The sequence below is a fragment of the Cyprinus carpio genome, chromosome B1, assembly GCF_018340385.1.
Source record: "Cyprinus carpio isolate SPL01 chromosome B1, ASM1834038v1, whole genome shotgun sequence".
NCBI lineage: Eukaryota > Metazoa > Chordata > Actinopteri > Cypriniformes > Cyprinidae > Cyprinus > Cyprinus carpio.
In genome coordinates this window covers 38,515,251-38,536,892 of record NC_056597.1, presented here as the reverse complement: position 1 = coordinate 38,536,892, position 21,642 = coordinate 38,515,251, and the positions used below count along the sequence as shown (strand labels likewise).

General features: G+C 37.0%; 1 protein-coding gene and 1 long non-coding RNA gene across 2 annotated transcripts; both read left to right on the top strand.

Annotated features, from left to right (window-relative positions):
• The first annotated feature begins 1 nt into the window (after position 1).
• LOC122135998 lies at positions 2–13,124 on the top strand. Its single transcript, XR_006153850.1, has 2 exons — positions 2–4,809; positions 12,375–13,124. It is a non-coding gene; the product is annotated as an uncharacterized LOC122135998 (long non-coding RNA).
• Positions 13,125–16,484: 3,360 nt separating this feature from the next.
• spryd7a (SPRY domain containing 7a) lies at positions 16,485–20,309 on the top strand. The gene is made up of 5 exons (XM_019109628.2): positions 16,485–16,919; positions 17,331–17,447; positions 17,540–17,706; positions 18,075–18,177; positions 18,695–20,309. Exons 1-5 carry the CDS (start codon positions 16,814–16,816, stop codon positions 18,790–18,792), a joined length of 591 nt encoding a protein of 196 aa, XP_018965173.1. The 5' UTR covers positions 16,485–16,813; the 3' UTR covers positions 18,793–20,309.
• Positions 20,310–21,642: the final 1,333 nt, after the last annotated feature.

The window sequence follows — 21,642 nt, the reverse complement described above, 5'->3', positions numbered from 1 at the left end:
CTCTCTCTCTCTCTCTCTCTCTCTCTCTCTCTCTCGTACTCCAACTGCCACCGCTCCGCCTCCTCTTTTCGCAACATTGACGCAATGTATAAATGCTGGAACAAAAGGACAACTTCCTTGAAGCTTGGCGTAATTGCAATAATAGAGATATAGAAGGGCTTTAGTGACATACTGATGGGTCCGGCGTTCTACCGGAATATCTTTCCCACCGCTTCACTGGCTCGACGTACACGTAAAACGGATTTGCACTTTCCCAGGTTATTCCAAGCCTGAAGTAAGTATCATAAACCAGCCTTTTCTTTTCCATACCCAGTCTCTCCAGCTCCGCGCTCGCGCTCCCCTGCTTCATGAGAGGAAATACGACGGAGCGAAGCTTTGTTGTTGAGTTGCCATTCACGGTGCGTTTTCTCGTGTTTTGGCCGTGCGATTTAAATGTTTGAGGACGAAAGTTGCCGTGTTGTTTTACGATTCATTATCAAGCTTATCTGAAATCCATATAGGCTTATGTTTTAGCGGAGGTGGTAAACAACCACAGCCGCACAGTTGTTATTAGGTCTGAAATGAAAAGGGCTAGTTTTTTGAATGAATGCTTATTTGTGTTTCTTGAAGGGTTTCAACAAAAGGCGATGGATGTGCTCTAGCTCGCGCGCGGGGGGGGTGGGGGGGGGGGGTGTTGAAGTAGAAGTCGCCTAATGTCAATGACACTTTCCACGATTAATTAATTTCGTGGAATCGCAAAGGTTGAATAGCATATCAAAAGAGCGGCTCGAGCGCGTATACATACACACATCATAAAAAAAAACTGTAGTGAATGCCAAGCAGTGAAGTGCCGGGTTTTATTATGTTCATCTACACTAAAACTGTATTCCGCTTCCATTCCGCCGCTCCAAAATTATACGAGGATGTGTTGTGCGTCTCAAAACCAATATATTCTCACAGGTTGCTCGTTCTCACTGCTTAGTATGAACAGGCGCGTTATATTTCCGCGACCAAACGGTGCCTGCGCTACTGCTGTCAATGCCGATCCTATACTTTGCGAACAAAGGACCGGGGGAGAATTTCGTGAGGTGGAGGACGACAGTAAAAGAACGGGTTGACTGTTTACAATAATAACAGGATAGCAGTGACGTCGAGTGATAGACAGCGCTCTCAGCCAGAGGAGAAACTTCTGAGGCATCAACAACATTCTAAATTTGGACAGGGGTTACATCATCGAAGTTAAAGCTGCTGGGGGGCGGGACTTCCGGTTAGATTTGAGTTCGTACCGCTGAAGCGGCTGCCTTTTCTGTTGTGTCTTTGTATCTGTCCGTCGCTACACAGTCGCCTCCCTTTTTTCACTGCCACAAGCAGAGAAATGCATGAAACATTTTGACCGCTTGCTGCGCTGGACGTATGAAAATGTTTCGAGGTGCTTGTAATAACGGCGTGGATGTATTGTGTGGACCGAACTCACCACATTCAAATGATCAAAACCTTACCGTGACCCAAGCCAGCTTAAAAGAAGTAATGAACTTATATATTATGACTTAAGCTATCCAAAGAGGGCGTTTGTATCGGACTGTGCATCATCTCTGTCAAAACGTGTGGTTTCGTGCTGGTGCTCTTCATAAAATCGCGTAATGATAGATAGTGGTATGCCATAAATTAGACAGGGTTGATGAAATACCATGTAATGACTTGCTACAAAGTCAAGACAGTTCACTATCACATGAAATTACTACATATAATCACTGAATGAATATCACTCGTATGTCATAATAAATACATGATGATAAATTTACTGAAACTGTATAGCCATTTCACCCCGTTGCATGGTATTAGCATATATTTATCTATTATGACTGGTGCAAAATTTATTGGCTATAATGCCAGAAACTAAATTTCAGATAAAGTGTGTTTGTGTGAAATGACTTGTTTGCTTTGCTAACAGGTTCTGTGAGTTGATGTCAGATCTTATAGGAAAAACCTGACCTATTTAAACCTATTTTGTGTTCTTACTCTAAGTGGTTTATATATTCTATAAAGCATTTAATTAGAAAGGTTTTGTGTGTGTGTGTGTATTGTAAAGCTATGGGATCAGAGACCATTCACTTTAAGATCTCTCCTGCTTTGGGTCACTAATAAATGATGTTAAACCAAACAAACCAGCATGAGTTAGTGGCTGTGTCTTGTTAGGCCGGCCCACTTAACAGGGGTCGAAGGTTGCTGTTGTATTCTCAGACTTGACTTGCAGGCATCTATTGGCTTTTGATGGATGTTGTTACTTAAGTGTGCTCTGGCCTCTGTAAAAGTGGGGGCTGTCCCCTCACATGCTCCCACCCCCTCCCTCATACTAAAGAGATCACAGGGGTGCAGCTGCTTCAGACAGCTTTGGGGTGGGGTGGGGGTCCGAGACCCTTCAATGAGAGAACAAAACCCTTTCATAAACACACACACTCAAGTTCACCCCTTACAACTGCCCCTATTTTCACACCCCTAAAAAAAGGTTTGAAAAGTGGAGGGTGCCAGAGTGCACTGGGTGCACAGCACATGTCCTTATAAGAACATAGCTAATTACTTAAATGTTAGGATCATGAATTCGAATAAACGGAAAGGCATGTTTTCTTTTCTGTATTTTTTTCTGCATTACGTGGCTTGATTTGTGACTCATTTCTTTCAAATTTATCAGAAATATTATATATGAATGAGTAAGGCAACAGGTCAAGGGTTTAATGTAATGCAAGAGTGAGAATAATCAGATATTGCATACAACAAAACACAAAATTTCCACTTTCAGTGATCCAGCAATTGTAGTCTGCCACAACCTAGTTTGCTGACTCAGCAAATTTTCAGCTTATTTTTTTTTCTTTTACTCTGGTGTCCTCTTCGACTCCATCAAATTGCAAATTGCAAAACAAAACCACACATCTGTTTAAAGAGAAGACAGATATATTCTTCTCACACCAACAGGAAACTCAAATAAAAAGTTAATCAAATAAACATTCTGTATTTTTTCATTGAGTGTACTGAATGTAATTTGCAGCCCTGCAGTGTGTATATTTCAAGAGTTGTTTAGGATGAAATATGAAGGCAGAAAGTTTGATTCAGCAATTCAAGCTATGAATGGAGAGTGTGTTAAAGTTCTGTAGCAACCTCTTGTTTGTCACACTTGCATTATAAGGTGATACACAACCTATCACAGAAATTTAAAATTAGTCAGTAATGATGTAGCTTGCTGTATAAAAAGGGCCTTAAATATATGGCTGCATTTATTGTTGGTATGTTTTCCAAGTGAAAAAGCTCTATGTATGTACAGTATAAGGGACTTTAAAATTGTGCATTTGTTTATTCATATATACTTCCAAAAGCGTCATGCTTCATGTGTTTGGCTGTTATTCATGCTGTATTAGCTCAACATCTTTTAATATAGCTAATTACACAGCCCTGTAATATTTACAGGCAATCTAACAATAACAAAGTTGAGGTACGTGATAATGTAGATTTGGACATCTAATATATACAACTGTAAAATGTGAATTATTAATATATTCAGATCATAAAACAAGCTTTATTGAAACATGTAGCTAAGATTATCAGTAGTACATATCTATTGGCAGTAAGGTGTCATAGGTGTAATGTATATTCAGTCGTCTTATTAGAGCCTTGATACAGCTGCATATGAATGTTAGTTAGTAATAAATCACCCAAACTACAAGAAATGGGGTAACTCTTGTGCTGGTATCTTCTACTACAGAGTATCTGCGTGTGGATAAGTGGGCAGCATTAAGATTTGGGCTTTCAAGTGTGTCACAAAGCAGTTGCCGAGGAAAAACCAGGTCATATCTCCCTCTCTTTCTGAGCAGAATGGATATTTTACAACACCACTGAGACTGAGCTATCAGTTTGCATAGGGCGTATACAGAAGAACACCTTACATAAGTTTCTTTATAGGGAGCTGGCAGGGAAGTAGTCGATGAAATAGCTTAAATGACAAGCATCAGATAGCCAAGGGCTACTTTTTATTTTTCGAGGCTTCTTCTGTCCTTATCTGTCCCGATTTGGGTGCTTCCCCTCAATTGGCGGATGCACACTGGATTCTTCCCCTCTAAGCACGCGCACGTCTTTAAACGTGTAGTTTCACAGAATAAAACACTGTTTCGCGTCGCTTTGACGGTGATGAAAAAAAAAACTCCTTTACAGTAAAATCTGTTTATCTCCCACCTTCAAAACCGCTCTCCAAGTCCATGTTCCCGGCATGCACACGCGAGTTGGGGGCGGCTCTTAGCGATTTGAATGAGGAGAGTCACTTTAGGCGCCATTTTCGAGTAAGCGGCGATAACATCAACACTGAGCGCGCGCGCATAGAGGGACAGCGCGCGCGACGCTTCGTCTTAAAAAATAACGCTTATTATCCAAATGCAGGAAAAACGGCACGCTCGAAACCGCGTTTAGAGAGTAAAATCGCCTGCGATGTAGAGTCGACGAGCACAGAAGTGACCAATACGAGCCGACTGTGGAGCCGAAGGAGAAAAGGGGGCTATCGCTCAGCTGCGTATGTGGAAAACCTGCCATTTTTAAAAAATAATATATAAAAATAACGCCCGATGCGGGGAAAAATATAGAAAAATTCTGGAAAATAGCAGAGGGTCTTAGGATTGGGATTCAGCGCGGCGGTGGTGAAGATTGTGTCGTTTTATTGTTTTTTGACGTCGCGTTTTGAGCGGGAGTAACGGACGAGCCGCTGGCGCAGATACACGCAGTTCAGTCCGAGTCTGTGCTGCATCAGACTCTCAACTCAGATTAATGAAGAGACATCAGCCTTTTTAGCCGGTAAGATGTTTGAAACTGTTTACTCATCGAGCGTGACATAAAAAAGGTGACTTTGATTTTAATTTATGTTTTTTTTTTTTTTTTTAGTAGACCACATTGTCGTGAAACTGTCTTGAAGCGTATTGTTCTTTAGGGTATATACTTTTGCGCCATTTTATAAGTCCAAGCACAAAAGCCTATGCTGATTTAAAAAAAAAAGAAAAGTTTTTTTTATTATTATTGTGACCTGACGCTGTCATAATGTACCGCTCTTGATTGAGACGTCACAATGTGATGTTACAACTAGATTGAATGGAAAACTGTGGTGTTTATGTGACTTTTACACGACGAGGTAGTCTTGTGCTGACTTGCGCTACTACTTGGATATTAAGAAAACGTCAAGTGTCTTTGTGTTAAGTTTGAAGAATGGTAAAATTGAGCGTTTTTTTGTGCATCTAGAGCAGGGAGGGCATAGGACGCATTTGGTCTGCTGGAGAAAGGGAGATCATTCTTAGTTTTTAGCTTTTCTTGGAAATGTGAATTGGAGTTCAGCATTATGGTTGCAAGCAGGACAGTTTCACCTTGTAATGCAATTTGGTGAATTTACGCACGAGTTTTGTTTATATTATTCACAAAATAAAGAAAAGCCTTTATTCTGTCCTGACCTTCAGTAAATATCTGTATTTTTAAGTCAATTACTTGCTATCTTTATTATAGTTTTCAGTAGCACCACTTGCATTTTTTTTTCAGCTTCTCTGATGAGTGTCAGAGGCTGTGTTTCCATTTCTGAAACAATAAAGTAACTTTTTGTGCGGTTTTTGTATTCAACTGGATGGAAAAGTAAGCCTTGAACTACTGTGGGGGTGGAATTGAAAATGCAGGCCTGTTGAGAAAAAGCCTATGTCAGTTGCAAAATTGCTGAGGTGTGTGTTCCTCTCCTCACATTCAGTCTGTGTGTGTATTGGGTGTCTCGTGGAGGGTGTGCCGCACCTGGAGATTCAAATGAGCCAAAATTATGCTCTTGACTTTTTTCCTGCATGGTTTATAATATTGATAATTCTTGATACAGTTATGGCATAGGCAAACAAGTCATTATACTAACATATTTAACCTAAAGTATACAAGAGATGATTGTTTTGAATACATTTTTTAAATCACCAAAAAAACGCTATTGGCATTATTGTTCCACAGCGTGCTTTCTGTAGCTGATTTTAACCAAACAGCTATAGACACTTTTGTCAAAAGTGTATTAATATAGTCAAAGCTGTCCATGCACACTGTAACTATTTTTGAGGCCAAGTGTGACTTTAATCAGAGTCAGAGTTGATATTTCTTTAGTTATCTCTCTACATTGTGTCAGAAGGACAATATTGTTGCCTTGAGTGACTTTAGAGTGAATTTTTTTTTTGTTAGTATCTGCACATGATTATATGATTATGATTACTATGTCAAAACTTTATAATTATAGTATCTCTTTGCAGTGGATTTATTGTAAAAACAGTAATAGTTATTAATTAAAGCTGGCTGCTTGTGTATTCAACACACTGTACACACGCATTCACTCAAAACGTTAATTTATTAAAAATGAACCTAGAAATGACAGTTGAACATAATATAAAGTGATATTAATATTTTAACATTGTAATGCGGCTTCCAGTCGGCTAGAAAAAGAATATCAGGAATGTATAAAATTATTAATATTGTCATGGCGACATGCCTCAGTTACTGCTTGTTCAGCCACAACAACAACTATTCTTACACAACTAAATACTGAGCCTGTATGAATCCACCCAGTGTCTTCATTCACGTCTTAGACAAACAAATAAATATGAGTAATTATTTATAAAAAAAAAAACTATAACTTACTCATTTTGCACCGATATTTCATTGTCACATTTGTAGTTTGTCGTGTTAGGATTAAAAATGTTTTGTTCCCCTGTGTGTGTGCGTGAGTGTATTTATAATTTCATGTTCGTGTGTAATTGTGGTCATGATGTGATCCCTCAGTTGGTCTATTGAGAACGAGCTGGACATTATGACAATGACCCACTTAGACCACTTTACATTGAGCTTGTCTTTACGTTAGGACTAAAGGTTACAGCATTATACGGGGCTTGTGTTTCTTTGATAGGATCCACTCAAGACATTGGCTGATGTGAGTGAAAGTGCGACGGATAATGACAAAAGCATGCCAGCAAGGCATAAATTAATGCACATTCTCAGACAGCCACTCAATTTGAAATAGTAATGTGTTTAGTTTTATTTTTACAAGCGGAACAGAGTTTGGGACAGTCTCATATTTAATTAGAAAATGTACAGACATTAGATAATAAGGTATTCAATAATTAGAGGTGATTTCTCAAAAGAAAAAAAAAAATAACATTCCACACAATATCTTTAGCAACTTTGAAATCCTGATTTTATTTTTAATTTTGCATTCACTAGTAGAAAAATTCCTCAAGGCCAAAGATTGTATTTGATATTATTATAAGTTATTTTATTAAGAGCTAGTTGTTACATTTTATTAACAGCGTTATATTTTGTAAAACACTCATCAACCCTTTCAAGGTCCAGCTGCGTTATTTTCACCCAGTTGCAACAAATTTGCTACAAAGAAGAAATTCACCAAATTTTGCTGTGACCTTTGATCTTAGTGAGCGTTAGCTTGTTCTCTCGTGTCTTTGTGACCGTGACATATTAGTCACAATCATGATAGTTCATAATGACTTGTACTAGCTCATTATGATGTGTATTGCAAGTGTCTTTTTCACAATTATAACACAGTTGTAACCTCTTGGCCCAAATCCAAATAGAAACCCTCAAATATATATATTTTATAGTTGTAGTGTGTGTCATGTACATCACAGACCACTGATTCTTTTGGTCCCTGTCATATGCCCAGTGTATAATGCCATTTTTGCCTTATGTTAATGGTTATGCAATACTGCATTTGACTCAGACCCCATCCCACACTATATGAAAAACTCTGTTGGTGCAGGGCTTGTAAATTTTCTTTATGATTATTTTTCTAATCATTATTTTAACCTATAAAATTATGCCCTATGTTCTACACCTCAAATATAATTCAGTATACTGTATAAGTACATTTAATATATATATATATATATATGTTCTACACCTCAAATATATATATATACTGTATATAGAAAATAAATATATATATATATTGTTTGTTTTTTGCTATACATGAATTGCCATTTTTTGTGGAGTTTCACGTTGTGTAATACTTTGGTTTTTAAGTGCCATATTGACTTCAAAGGATCACATTTTCATCATTTTTAGTAGCAGCAGCTCCTGTAGATTTTCATCATTTTTAGTAGCAGCAGCTCCTGTAGATTCTGATAGGGCCCTGTACTGTTCTAGTAATTTGTAATACAGTGTCTCTTTTAAGTGCCATATTGACTTCAAAATGCGATAGCAAAACTTCCCCAAAAAAGAGTGAGAAATTTATAGTGTTTCCTCTAGGATTCAAAGAAGTTAATAAAAGTAACTTCAATTAGCTCACTTTAACGTGCCTCTTGCCACAAAGTTAAAGAAGGGCCTCTAGGATTCAAAGAAGTTGGTTGATGTAGTTTCAAGTAGTAGCAGGTTGAAGTGAAAATAATAAGAGTCACTTGGCTGAGTTATTATCATGAAACCTGAATGTCAGTAACATTTGGGGCGGGGGCTTTTGATTTCATAACTTCACTTGCTAGTAAACCGATCGGTATGAAACAAGTAACTTAGGCCTCAGTTTTGCATGTGTGTATGTTTGTTTGCCCAGCAAGATCAGAGGACTCTCGATTCTTGGTGGGTGTGTATCTGTGCGTGTCCTTTTGTAAATGATCATTTAGATGCGAAACACAGAAATGAAAATCTTGATCTGAGTGTCAATTACAAAGCTATCTGCTAAGAGGAACACAGCACCAGTCGAGCTCTCTGATGCCAAACAGCAGAGCTCTTCTTAGTACTACATGCGCTGCCAGGGGCTGCCCCTATCTGACGTTACCAAGGCAAATGCACTTGTTATGGGGACTGGCGCTGTTGTCAAGGTATTAGGCCGTGTAACCCCCCCTTCCTCGCAGTTAAAGTGCTTGATGTGTTTTTGCAATGTTAGTTCATACAATATGAAATACCTTGTATATTGCGTTTTTACTGTGATGCTTTATGTACAAAGGCAATATATTAATCTGAAGCATGTAAGCACACTTTTTAAAGAAATACAAATGAACCTAATAAAACAACTACAGTGGTGCTAATTAAAAATAAGAAATGCAGTGCCTTTTTAAAAATGACCAAATAATAAAATAGTAACGTCTTATAAATTGTGTATTTAAATGTAAATTGTGAAATAATAATATTTAGTTCATAAATATAGCATCCCCGTTTGGATATTTACAGTGTAGCTCCAAGTTTCCAGTTCTTTGTTTTAAAATATATATACACATATAATTTTTTTTTTATTTACAGTGTTTGTAATTATGAATGATTTTGCATTAAATATTAGATTTTCTAGTATATCAAGTCTAGATGTTTTCAAGAGTGCACCAGTTGTGCACAAAGATCAAAAACAGTTGTTGATAGTGTGTAGAGTGGGATTAAAAATGTCAGATTTGTTTTCTTCAGTTCCAGCATTGTTTTATTTTGTCCCATTGGGCAGATCTTGTGTGTATAAATGTGCTTTTACACACACTTGTGTGCTCTCGTGCCCCCTTTGCTTGTTACTCTTGTAAAAGCAAGTTAAATTATGGGAGCAGCTTCCCCTTTCTGTGGTAGGAAGTGAATGTTTCTCTGCTAACTTCTGGCATACAAAGTTACAGGGAACAACACATCTAGCAGCAGTCTCGTAAAAATACACTAATCAGACTAACCCCTTCTCATCACCAGAGTGTGTCCGTTTGGTAAGCAAATAAACTATTTTAAGTATGCTTCTTTTTTTTTTTAGTTTTATTTAGGTACACGTGTACACTGCAGTGTAACATTCAATGTATATAACTTGAATATATAAATAACATAATTATTATGATGGGCTTTTATGTTGTTGAATCCATCGTCCCATCTAGGTTTTATCATCATATAATATTCAGTCACTGTGAGACAGAAAATACAAACACAATGCTTTTAATGAAAATCATCAGTGGGTTTTTTGGCTTTATGAATTTGCTATTAGCATAGTACTCAATAGTAAGTTACAATTTCAGAAATGAATAATGATTTTAAAATTATTTGTTGGTGTAAATTCATTTTTAGTTTGATGTTGCTGGGTAATTAGGCTGAAATGATGACTCATCTTTTTTTGTAACATTGGTATCCTGCAAAAGATAGATTATTCAAAGTGTGTCCTTAAAGTTAAGTATTAGTACTACTACTTAGAATTACATTTATATTGTGGGCATTATTAAAACTTGCTTTGTGTATTGTTTGTCTTTGGTTTTATTTAATTTTTTTGTTGTTTGTATGGACAAGTGTGTAGTTGTTGTTTTAACTACTTAATAATATAATACTTTTTTAAATTTCAAAGTAATTTGCTCTTTATATTTTTAATATCACACGTTTTGTAATTTTTAGAAAACACCTCTTCATACGTTTTGTACAGTTCAGGTGTTATTTGTTGGGGATGGGTTTCCTTTTCCACACACACACACACACACACACACACACACACACACACACACACACAGTCACAAACCATGACACATTAGGATTAATCTTCAAACAAGATTATGCAGTATTCATTTAAATATTTCACATAATGTACAAGCACAAGATAATTACACCGGTCCAATAAAAAAAAGAAAAAAAAAGAACTGCATGCTATGCGGATGGTATACTTTTATTTTTGTACCTGTGATTACATGTTAAGAAACATAACAGCCAGAATTTGTGCTTCATAAATATCCTTTATTTTTGTTTTCTCCTGGAAAGGAATGTAGAGCACACGCATGACACTGAGCTGTGACATAGTTAAATAATTGTAAGTACAACACTGGTTGAACCATTTTAACTATACTGGTTATAAGAAGTATGGTTTAGTGGAATTATTTTCTGAAATGCATAAAATACCAGGAAGTATATAGAAAAAAAGTCCTATATCCTCATGAAGTGCCTAACAAAGAGAAAACAAGAAAGTAAAAGGCATACAGACAAAGCAAACAACATAAGTAAATATTATAATGTGGGAGGTTGCAGGCTTTTGTCAGGGAGCACTATTTTCTTTCTCCCAGAAGTCCATGGGGCTCTTTTCACAACCTGTAATTTTACCCTTACAGAAAGCAGATGCTTCACTGTCCTCTTGCTTGTGTTACACCGAAAGTTTATTGTTAGTATTGGATCACCTGGTACAACAGCACATGTGCGTTTACTGAATCGAGCAGAAACCTGGGGGTTTGCGAAAACAACTAACACCAGAAAAAGAGCATGATAAATATTCAAACTTAGTCATGCGTGAAATTGTTATTATTAGCCCCGTTATTTTGCACTTTGCACACTTCATGTAAATTATTTCTTACATTCCCCTATAAGAGTCATTTCAAAGATAGTTTTGGACTCATCCGTATGAAAGCTTAAGCTTCAGCTTACTCATATGGTTCTTTAAAAATTCACGTCTTGACTGATTTGAATTACCTATATGAATCTGCTTGCAAATCTTATATTGAATATGAAAATAATTTAGACAACTTACATAAATACACTCAGAATGCACTCAGTTCGTGTGTTTTAACAGTTGCTGATTTTCTGAAGTTATCTGCTTTTGTCAGTTCTCTCTAAATGAAGGTTTGGATACAGTGAACTTTTTTAATCACGGTGCACACTTACCTGATAATGGTGATTTCATCAGTGAGAGGCAGGCAGGTTGTGTAAGAATGGTGTGAATATCATGTTTTTTCTCAGAACAGGTACTAAATGGCCACAACTGACCAGAGAGTTAAGAGTATGCAAATAGATTTTGAGCACTGCGTACTTCTCCAGAAAAATCCACTGTAGAATAGAAATGTGCTGTTAAAAATAAAAAAGTTATAGTTAAATAGTGTAAGGAGCAGCAATGTAACATTTATATAACATTTCTGAAAATAAACATTTTATATCTTTAAAAACAGAGATGCTCACTTAATTTTTGCATTTGTCATCTTTGCTTTTCATGATGTTACAGACTTTTAAAAATGGAAAGCAATGCATTTGACCTTGAAACTAGATATTGGCAGCTGCCAGTTTTTTTTCTGGTTCCAATTTAAAACAAAAACAAAAGAATTATCTTTACTTGACTTTACTTGAATAGATACACTTTTCTAGGATAGAAACCCTTTCAATTGTTTTCGTACATGATTATGTTAGTGATCCATGTCCTGCTGCATTTGCATAGCAAAACCAAACGATGAGTAATAAGTTCACAAAGCCTCAGGAAGTCTCACGTTATAATCAGAACTGGCGCTTGGTATTTTATCTCTATTCTTGATTTTAGATTACAGTGTTCTGAGCAAGCCTTTTTATTTTTTGTCCTCGAAGTCAATATGACATCATTTCATTACAGCATGTTGTCATACTGACACTTATTACTCATTGTCTTTTTATTGATCCTGTGTTTTCAGGTTGCGAAACGCGGAGGGTGTCTGTGGGGCGGTGTGGACGCGCGTGCGCTCGGCGCGGGGCCTGTCGGTACTGTAGCAGCACAGAATGGTTTGTGAGTTATAACGGGGGTGCAGGCCGTACTGTGCTGCGGCAAGAACGACAGGACAGACGCGCACTTCACATTCAAACGAGTGAAAAGACGACAGCAGCAGCAAGACTACGTGTGCCGGTGAGCCTCCTGAACTTGGCCGTGTGACTGACTGGCTGCCTGGCTGTAGCAGCACGTAAATATTGGAGTCAAAGCACTAGCGAATCCTCCAGTATTGACCGTGCTGCTGGAGTTAGGCGGGCCGTTTACCGTCTGCGGGGGCCTCTGCGCTTCGGGATTCCTCATCAGGAAAGCACAAGAAGATTAACGACTGACTAATAACATACTGTCCAAATGCAGGATTTCTGAACGCTTTTATTCTGGGAACGGATGAGATGGAATTTGATAAAACATCAAATAAGCTGTATAATTGTTTATGTAATTTCAGTTTAAATGAGTCAGATGCTTCTCTAAAAGTGCTTGGAGCTCGTTGATACAGTTTATGTACATGGAAAATGCAATAAAGGAAAATAAAATTAAAAAACATTCAAATCACAACGATTGCATCAAGGCAAATTAATTGTGCAGAGTCGCGTTGCGCGCCAATTCTGCAGTTTATGTCAAATACATAAATCTGCCAGATTTCTCACACCAAGTTCTAATAAAAATATCTAGACTATAATGTGGAGTTCCCGTTGCCTATTATGGACGAAGCACACACACACACACACATATATATATATGAACAGAAAACAGTTATAAAATGTGTCGTATTACAGTGTTAAGCATCATCGCATCACCTTCCATCTTTATTTTCACATTTTGAATTACGCAGCATCGCCATCTTCTGGGAAACTAAATGGTTTGAAGTTTTCAGCTCGCTCCCAGTTTCTTTTAAGTTAAGATTTAGGGGAGGGGTGCTGACAGAATCACTTCGTAGATTGGCCCCTTTTGGTACTTTGCGCTGTTTGTTTTGATTCTCGCGTTTCTTTCCCTCTGCAAGGGTCGTTAATATCAAGTCTATTTACACTCCCTCTCCGTTGAAACGCTCGGTTTTCTCCTCGGGCGATACTGAGGAAACCAGCCTTCAAAATCGTGTTCAGGCCAAGATTAAGAAAAGTTTGCGTTCGTCTGGCTCAATTGTACGAAAATGTGTCAAATAAGTAAATGAAAGTTGAACATGCTTTATAAAAATTCGAATCTATATAAAACTTTAAGGGTACTTCAACCCGAAACACTAAGTTGACCCAGTTGCCTCAATCAAGGGATACGAGTGACCAAAAATCACAGGGACTTACCTAAATTTTTGCTCAAATTTAATGGACTTGGTTTAGAAGTGGCTGTGAACTCCGAAATCTAGCCACACCAAAGATGCGCTTGTTTGAATAGACCTGAACCTTAATTAAAATGACAGAACTCAAGGAAGGACATAAAGGCGACGAGTCGTATTTTGGGTCGTTCAGTACAAACAGATTTTAATCCCTTTAAAATAATTTATTAAAAGAAACCCTGATTATCTTGGATGACGAAGCGCAGCTCCGGGACCTCACGTGTATGATGGCAGTGGTTCCTGCTCCCAAAAAAGGAACATGACTGTAAATGTGGTTGAACTAAGCCTCAGAACAACTATAATAAGAAATGTAAGAAATACAGAATAAATACACATCTATGTGCAACTGACCATCAACTAATTTAAGTTGAGTATTCACTCAATATCCGCTTGACACCTTCACAGTGAATATCTGTCCGTGCAAAGTTAAAACAGACATCATAGTATTAGTATTTATGTACTCGGACTACACGTAATAATTACTAAAAATGCTCAAAAAAGAGCACTGATTGTCCTTAATGGTAATGGATTGTATTAAAGATGCATAGTATAAAAAACACTATTTAGATTCTCAGTGGTAGGATGCCAACTGATGTCGTTCGTTAAAATCAACGGAGGTGTACAAGGAGAAAAGTTACTGGTGTGGAGCTATGCACTTTAAACCTTACTGCTCTAGGTAAAACATACATAAAACATAAATCTATAAAATGATTTTATTTTGTGTCATTTTGATCGGTCCCTTACGATTATGTAACATATATATATATATATATATATATATATATATATATATATATAAATATATATCGAGAAACTTTGGTGTAAATAGGTTTGGTGTCACTGGTATTACTGGATTTGTTGTCTTCCACAGAATCTGAATGTAAATGGATTCGTTTTAACTATAGTCGAAACGAGGTGCCCTAACTTGACACATTATGAGTCCTTTGATGTTATATCCACCTTTACGTAATAAAAAGCAGGTAGGTATGAAATCAGTGATATTGTCGAACGACATGCATGACAGGCATATTAGCGAACCGATAAAACGAGAAAATAGGGCAGAAACCACGTCACCTTCTGTAGCTCTTACGTCACTCCCTTCTCACGTCACTGAGGTTATTCTTTCCCTAGGCTGAACTGAGCTTAAATACTGTACTTATGAAATCGCACTGAACACTTTCTGAAGCGGAAATTCACAGTGCACCCAAAGGGGCTGCGTAACTTCTTTCTTTCTTTCTGAATAAGCTATTCTTGGCAGGTAAGGCGAGATTATACCCGGTAATTTCCACAGAAACACCATTTGGCGGGTCACAGCTGAGCAACGCGCAGATCTCTGGTGAAATCTGATTGGGCAGTTCTGGAAATAACGGTTTTGTTATCATTCAAAAGGCAAGAAGATAAGTGCGCTCATGATCATCATCTCGTCGCTGTTTCTAAACTAGTTTATACTGAGAAAGCAAACAGACCTCGCTATATAACATCACCTCACATGTCATCACCTGCATCTCAAAATCAAAACATGCGAATCCGGTGAAGTTAGTACAAGTCTGTACCCTGTACAAAAAGTAGCAGTACATTAAAACGCTCTCTTGCCATTACAGGATAGCGTCTATGTACGAATTATTAAACTAGCTTAAGCTAAATCAGAATTTAAAAAAAAAAAAAAAGATCGACATGAAGACCATGATGAAACACTGCCTACTTTACCTTCTTTTGGTCCATTTACCTCGATATCTGCTTACTAGTTACCCCAAAAGGACAAGAAGGTGATGTCAGTCAAAATAAACGTTTTTTACAATAATGTAATAATCCTATGAAAAGTAGGGATGTTGGGTAAAACGGTTCCACCGCGTAACTGCGAACACATCACCCGCTCTTTTATTGGATAGAAACCGCGCGCGCCAGTTACCAGGGAACTCGGAAAACGCAATCATGGCGCTTGTTGCTGTGCAGATTTCAACACCAGCGAACTTCAAAAACGGCAAACGAAAGTTAATGTCGAAGTGACGTATTTACAAGTGACGAACAGGCGTCTTGCAGAATGTTTGTTTTAACGTGTCTTTGATATGAGGGCGGGAAAATATATGAACAGAAGTAAATGTATATTTTCGTTTTTGAAAGAGGTTGGTCAGATATAGACCCCCCCTTACTTTGAGCGGTGAGGTTGTTGCTATGCAAACCTCCACAGCTGTAACTGAGTGCCACAGAGCAGGTTAAAAGCTTTTAAGGTCACATCGATCGTACACCTATCCAAGCTTGTACACATAAAGTTAAATCCAGTAGAATTTTGTATCAAACTTTCTTCATGTTATACGCTATGATAGTTGACAAACTGCTGTTGTCTCCCAAAGACAACAAGGCCAAAATTAGCTGCCGATTAAGTGACATTATTGGTGTGGTAATAATTCGGTTGTCAGTTTTATGAATTTAAAGGGATAGTTCACCCTGAAATGAAAATGCTGTCATCATTTACTCATCCTCGTGTCGTTCCAAACCTGAATGAGTTTATTTCTTTTGCTGAACACATAAGAAGATATTTTGAAGAAGGTTGGTAACCAATAAGTTGATGTTAGCCATTGACTTCCAGAGTATTTTTCCCCCATACTATGGAAGTCAATGTCTACCGTCCACTTTTTGGTTGCACACATTATTCAAAATATATTATTGTGTGTTCAACAGCTGAAATAAATGAATACAGGTTTGGAGCAACTTGAGGGTGAGCAAATGATTACAGCATTTTCATTTTGGGATGAACATTCCCTTTAAGTTTACCTATTAAGGGATCGTTCGTCATAATTTATTAATTCTTATTGCAAACTCGTCTTTTGCTCACTAGAGGTCGCCATTGAGCTATCCTGGAAATAATAATATGGGGAAAACATTTGAGGAAAAAAACGTCATATCCTGTTAGCGTACATGTAGAGAGAATAAAAATGACCTCCGATGATTTGTAGCACACACAAAAAACATCATATAGCAACTAAATAGAACGTAGCCACGTTATTTAATATTAAGGATATTATTGTGAAAGAAATACTGTTATGGCGGCTTTGGTTTCATGTTGTTTCGGCTGTTGTGGCGATAATAACAGGGGCCACGTAACACTGAAGGAAATGCCCACGGTTCAGCTGGACACTCATCACATGGGTAAGTGTTGCGATCTGACATTTCAGACACATTATATATTCACGGAAAAGAGTTTGAGTCTGACGATATGATAAACAAAGTTGTCCTTCTTCAAAAAGAAGTGCCTTTGTCGCCATACAGTAAGTGTTATGATCATTTCACTGCTGTCAGACTTGGCATAACAAGTGCATTTACAGTTATTTGAGTTTGTCGTCTGTAATGACTTGTATATAATTCAATAGGATGAGGGATGGTGGCTTAATAAACAATAGTAAAATAACACAAAATGTAGAGCATGTAGGATTAATGAAAAAAAAGAGCACAATTTCAGAACGTCATGAAGCAGACAAAAACGGTAGTAAAATATTTTGGTCTCTGTTATGCAGTTAATTAAGTATGTGCTAAATGGATAATTTCCCCATGATATTTCAGGTACTGATGTTGTCATTGTGAAGAGTGGAAGACGTATATGTGGAACTGGTGGTTGCATTGCAAACGCCCCTCTCCATCAAAACAAGAGCTACTTTGAGTTCAAGATTCAGTCCACGGGTAAGAGGTGATGTGTGCAAGCAAGACAAATTAGTCAACAGTTTGTTTTAGTCATCATTAGGTGTGACTGCTGTGAACTTTGGCCATTGCAGGTGTCTGGGGAGTAGGAGTGGCAACACAGAAAGCAAATCTGAATCAGATCCCTATGGGTAGAGACCCTCGCAGCCTCGTGCTCCGGCAAGATGGCACCGTGTACCACAACAATGAAGAAAAGAACCGATTACCTGCAAACAGCTTACCGCAGGAAGGAGACATTGTGGTGAGTCTTGGTGGCATTGAATTAATATGGGATTTGCTGGTAAATAAATCTATTTGTGTGTGCTCGGTAAAGGCATTTTGGACTGAGAGGATTGCATGTGGGATTTGCTGCTTATAATAACAAGGGTTCTTAACTGTATCATTGCAGACTCATTAAATACTGGAGTTTCGTTGTGAACTTTATTTTGGTGTACCACCTGACTGTAATTTCATACGGAGTTTACTGGGTTATCTGTAAGATGGAAACCTCTTAGCACTAATATGTATGCTGACAGGAGCTATCAGAGTTTTCTTGAAAGCAGTGGTTCATTTTCAGTGTATTAGCTTCATGTATCTGTTTTCGCTCTTTTTTTGTGTGTGTGTGTGTAGGGTGTTACGTATGACCATGTGGAGCTGAATTTGTACCTAAATGGGAAGAATATGAACTGTCCAGCATCAGGCATTAGAGGAACTGTTTATCCTGTAGTTTATGGTAAGTATTTTGGAGTATTATTAAAAATGTTTTAATAACTATTACTAATCACTAACATCTTTGGCTGCCAGTGCAGTTGAGACAAGAATTGCTCTGTTACTTAGTAACACAATTACAAAATTGCCTTTTTTCCTCCTGTTAACCCATAATTAGTGATGAACTGCATAGAGATGACAGTCATAGTGTTTTAATGTTCTGTTTCCAGTGTTGCACAGTATTTATACCTCTGTCTTATTCTACTATAATTTTTTTCCCCACCATTTTATGAATTAGTACACTTCTGCTCTTTTTTTTTTTCTTTTTTTTTTGATGAATAAAATAGCAGGAATTGCAAAAATTTTTTGGTTTGTTTAAGAGTCGCATTAGGTTATAATATAAAGTCTATAAACATTATTTTCTTAAATGATTTTGCAAATTGAGTTGCCTAAGAATTACCTAAAAATAAGTATATTTTTAAGTAGAATTTATTGTTAATTAACACATCTGAGCTTGTATACCTTCGTCTTGTCCCTCACAGTTGACGATAGTGCAATATTGGATTGCCAATTCAGTGACTTCTACCATCCTCCACCCCAAGGATACCAGAAGATTCTGTTTGAGCAACAGATCTTCTAAAGTTCATGACGTGCTGTATATACACTAAAGAAATGTACTCCACAGCCAGGAATTGAAGTGCTATGGTTATGTCTGAACTCTTGACGATTGTGTGGCTCAGCCTACTGAAGGAAGTTGAAATAATGTCATCTGTGATTTTGACTCGTGTAAAACTGACAAATATCTGGCCATTTCTACTTTAAAAAGTCATCCTATGTATTTCAGATGAACTCTGTTATATCATCTGTGCATTAATGATCTGTGCACTGATCTCAAAGGTTTATTCAGAACATACATCTTTAATTTACACTTCATCAAACACTGCATTTACTGATGTACAGTATTAACATGGTGCTGTTGTGAACATGGATTTTTGTGTAAAGGCTGGTTTGAAGACAAAAATGGGTTATAATGGAGTGACATATTACAGCTGACAATCATGAATTTATACTTTATGCATTTCAAGAGAACAAACTGATGCTGACCTGAAAAGCTGATACTGATTCAAAATACTGTCAAAGCTCTTTTTGATTTCATTGTTGTCTGTCTGATGTATGATCTGCACCTGCACACACCATATACATCATGATGACTTGGATTTATACAAGCTCTACAAAAATATAAATTTCATGGAGTTTATGTTTGGTTGTATTTTCCATATTATGTTGCTGTTGATATACATTATGTCTTATTGCAGGTTAGTGTAACTAATATATTAAATGTGAGAGATACAATAGAATAAGTGTAAAGGTTATTTACCTTAAATATTTTATAATTTGACCTGAAAAACAAATGATTGTCTGTGTTCTTTAATTATGAATTATTGCAAATGATCAGACAACTGTTTTTTAATAAATTAATAAGTATCGAAATATATGATGTTATTGTTGTATGTTCTTATTTGACAGGTCTTATTTGTGTCTTGTGTCTTTAGTAATAAATATTTTAGTTTTGTCATTTGTTCATAAAGACTTTGTATTTACCTTACCATAGTTTAAGACTTAAACATGTTCCTGTTGTTATAAAAATGTGAAATTGTACTTATCGACTGTCATCTCGAGAGCGCACTGTACTGCGCGGTGACGTATCTTTACGTAAATTACTGGCGTACGTATCCTGTCAGCTGAGCAAACTTGCGCAATCTGTAGTCTACGCACAATGACGCAAATCTACAGAACGGGTCCAATGAAACACCTCGCCTAACTCCAATAATGTTTCACTGCAGAATCACTGCACCTTTTATCATGATAGCGCTGGGAAGTCCGACTCATTTCCGCGATTCGGACCTTTCCCAAGATGAAGCAGTCCAAAAAAACGATCCAGCAATTTTTAAAAACTCATTGGCATATTATCTGTCTAAAAAAAGTTAAAATAAATCAATACGTAAATGCATATGTTATCACCGTTTTTTATTCAGAAGTATTAATAAGCAATTTCACGTATCCCGTTCAATTTGTTGCATGTTTGATTCAGCTCAAAAGTGCATAAAGTGATTTAGAAGTATGATTTGCATATACAAAAAAACAAAACTAAAATTCTGTTGGCTGATTTTTGTTTTAATAAAAATGACACTCGAATGAAAAAATAAAACGTTCGTATGCGTGTTGATAAAACATACAATCAGCACATAGCCTAAACATTTCCTATACGGAAGCCCATTTCCGCCACTGAATAAAATAAATAAATAAATAAATAAATAAGGTTATTGCTGTGATTAATCTCGCAATTCTGACTTTTTTCTTCTTCTCGGTATTGCGAGTTTATATCTCGCAACTCTGACATTTCTGAGAATTATGAGATATAAACTTGAAATTGCGAGTTGTAAATTCCAATTTTGAGGTGGGAAAAAGACTATGTTCTCAGAATTGCAGCCTATCACAATTCTGACTCAGGCAAATAACTTGAGAGAATTGCAATTCTGAAAAAAGTCAAAATTACGAGATATAAACTCGCAATACTGTGAAAAAAGTCACAATTTTTAGATTAACTCGGAATTGTGAGTTTATATCTCGCAATTCTGCCTTTATAACTCGCAGTTGTGAGTCAGAATTGCGAGGAAAAAAGTCAGAATTATCTTTTTTGTGGTGGAAATGGGCTTCCATAATTTCCTTATCCAGTACAATATACAGTCAATATTTGAAGCGATTAAAAAAGTTAATAATAGTTGTCCTAGGACAAGAACGCATTTTGGTTTTAGGACAACTTTGATGAAAGGTTTCGATCCACTTCAAATGGTGACTAGTATATTTACAAAAATTAAAGGGGTCATATGATTTTGCTAAAAAGCAAATTATTTTGTGTATTTGGTGTAATGAAATGTGTTTATGCGGTTTAAGGTTAAAAAAAAAACACATTATTTTCCACATACTGTACATTGTTGAGTCTCTTCTATCCCTCGCTTTTCTGAAATGCGTTGATTTTTACCAAGCTCATCGTTCTGAAAAGCGAGGTGTACGCTGATTGGCCAGCTATCTAGTGTGTTGTGATTGGCTGAATACCTCAAGCGTGTGACGGAAATGTTATGCTCCTTACCATACTGTCATGCCGTGTCAGAACGACAAGACAAAAATATTAAAACCCATTATGAACGAGGCATTTGTTCGAGAAGCAGGAAACAGTTCTTCATAAAATGCGCTGCACACATCTGAATATTTGGGTTGAACAGTTCTGGAACAGTGTTGTAAATACTACTTAAAGTGATAGTTCACCCAAAAATAAAAATTTGATGTTTATCTGCTTACCCCCAGGGCATCCAAGATGTAGGTGACTTTATTTCTTCAGAACACAAATTATGATTTTTTTAACTTCAGGCGTTGCAGTCTCTCAGTCTACAATGCTTGTAAGTGGCGGTAATGCACTTATAAGTCTGTG

Excerpts from the sequence above, each read along its gene's own strand:
- spryd7a (XM_019109628.2), top strand. The coding sequence starts at position 16,814 with ATGGCGGCTTTGGTTTCATGTTGTTTCGGCTGTTGTGGCGATAATAAC. Across the intron at positions 17,707-18,074 it reads CGCAGGAAGGAGACATTGTG|GGTGTTACGTATGACCATGT; the intron begins GTGAGTCTTGGT and ends GTGTGTGTGTAG. Across the intron at positions 18,178-18,694 it reads TGTTTATCCTGTAGTTTATG|TTGACGATAGTGCAATATTG; the intron begins GTAAGTATTTTG and ends TGTCCCTCACAG.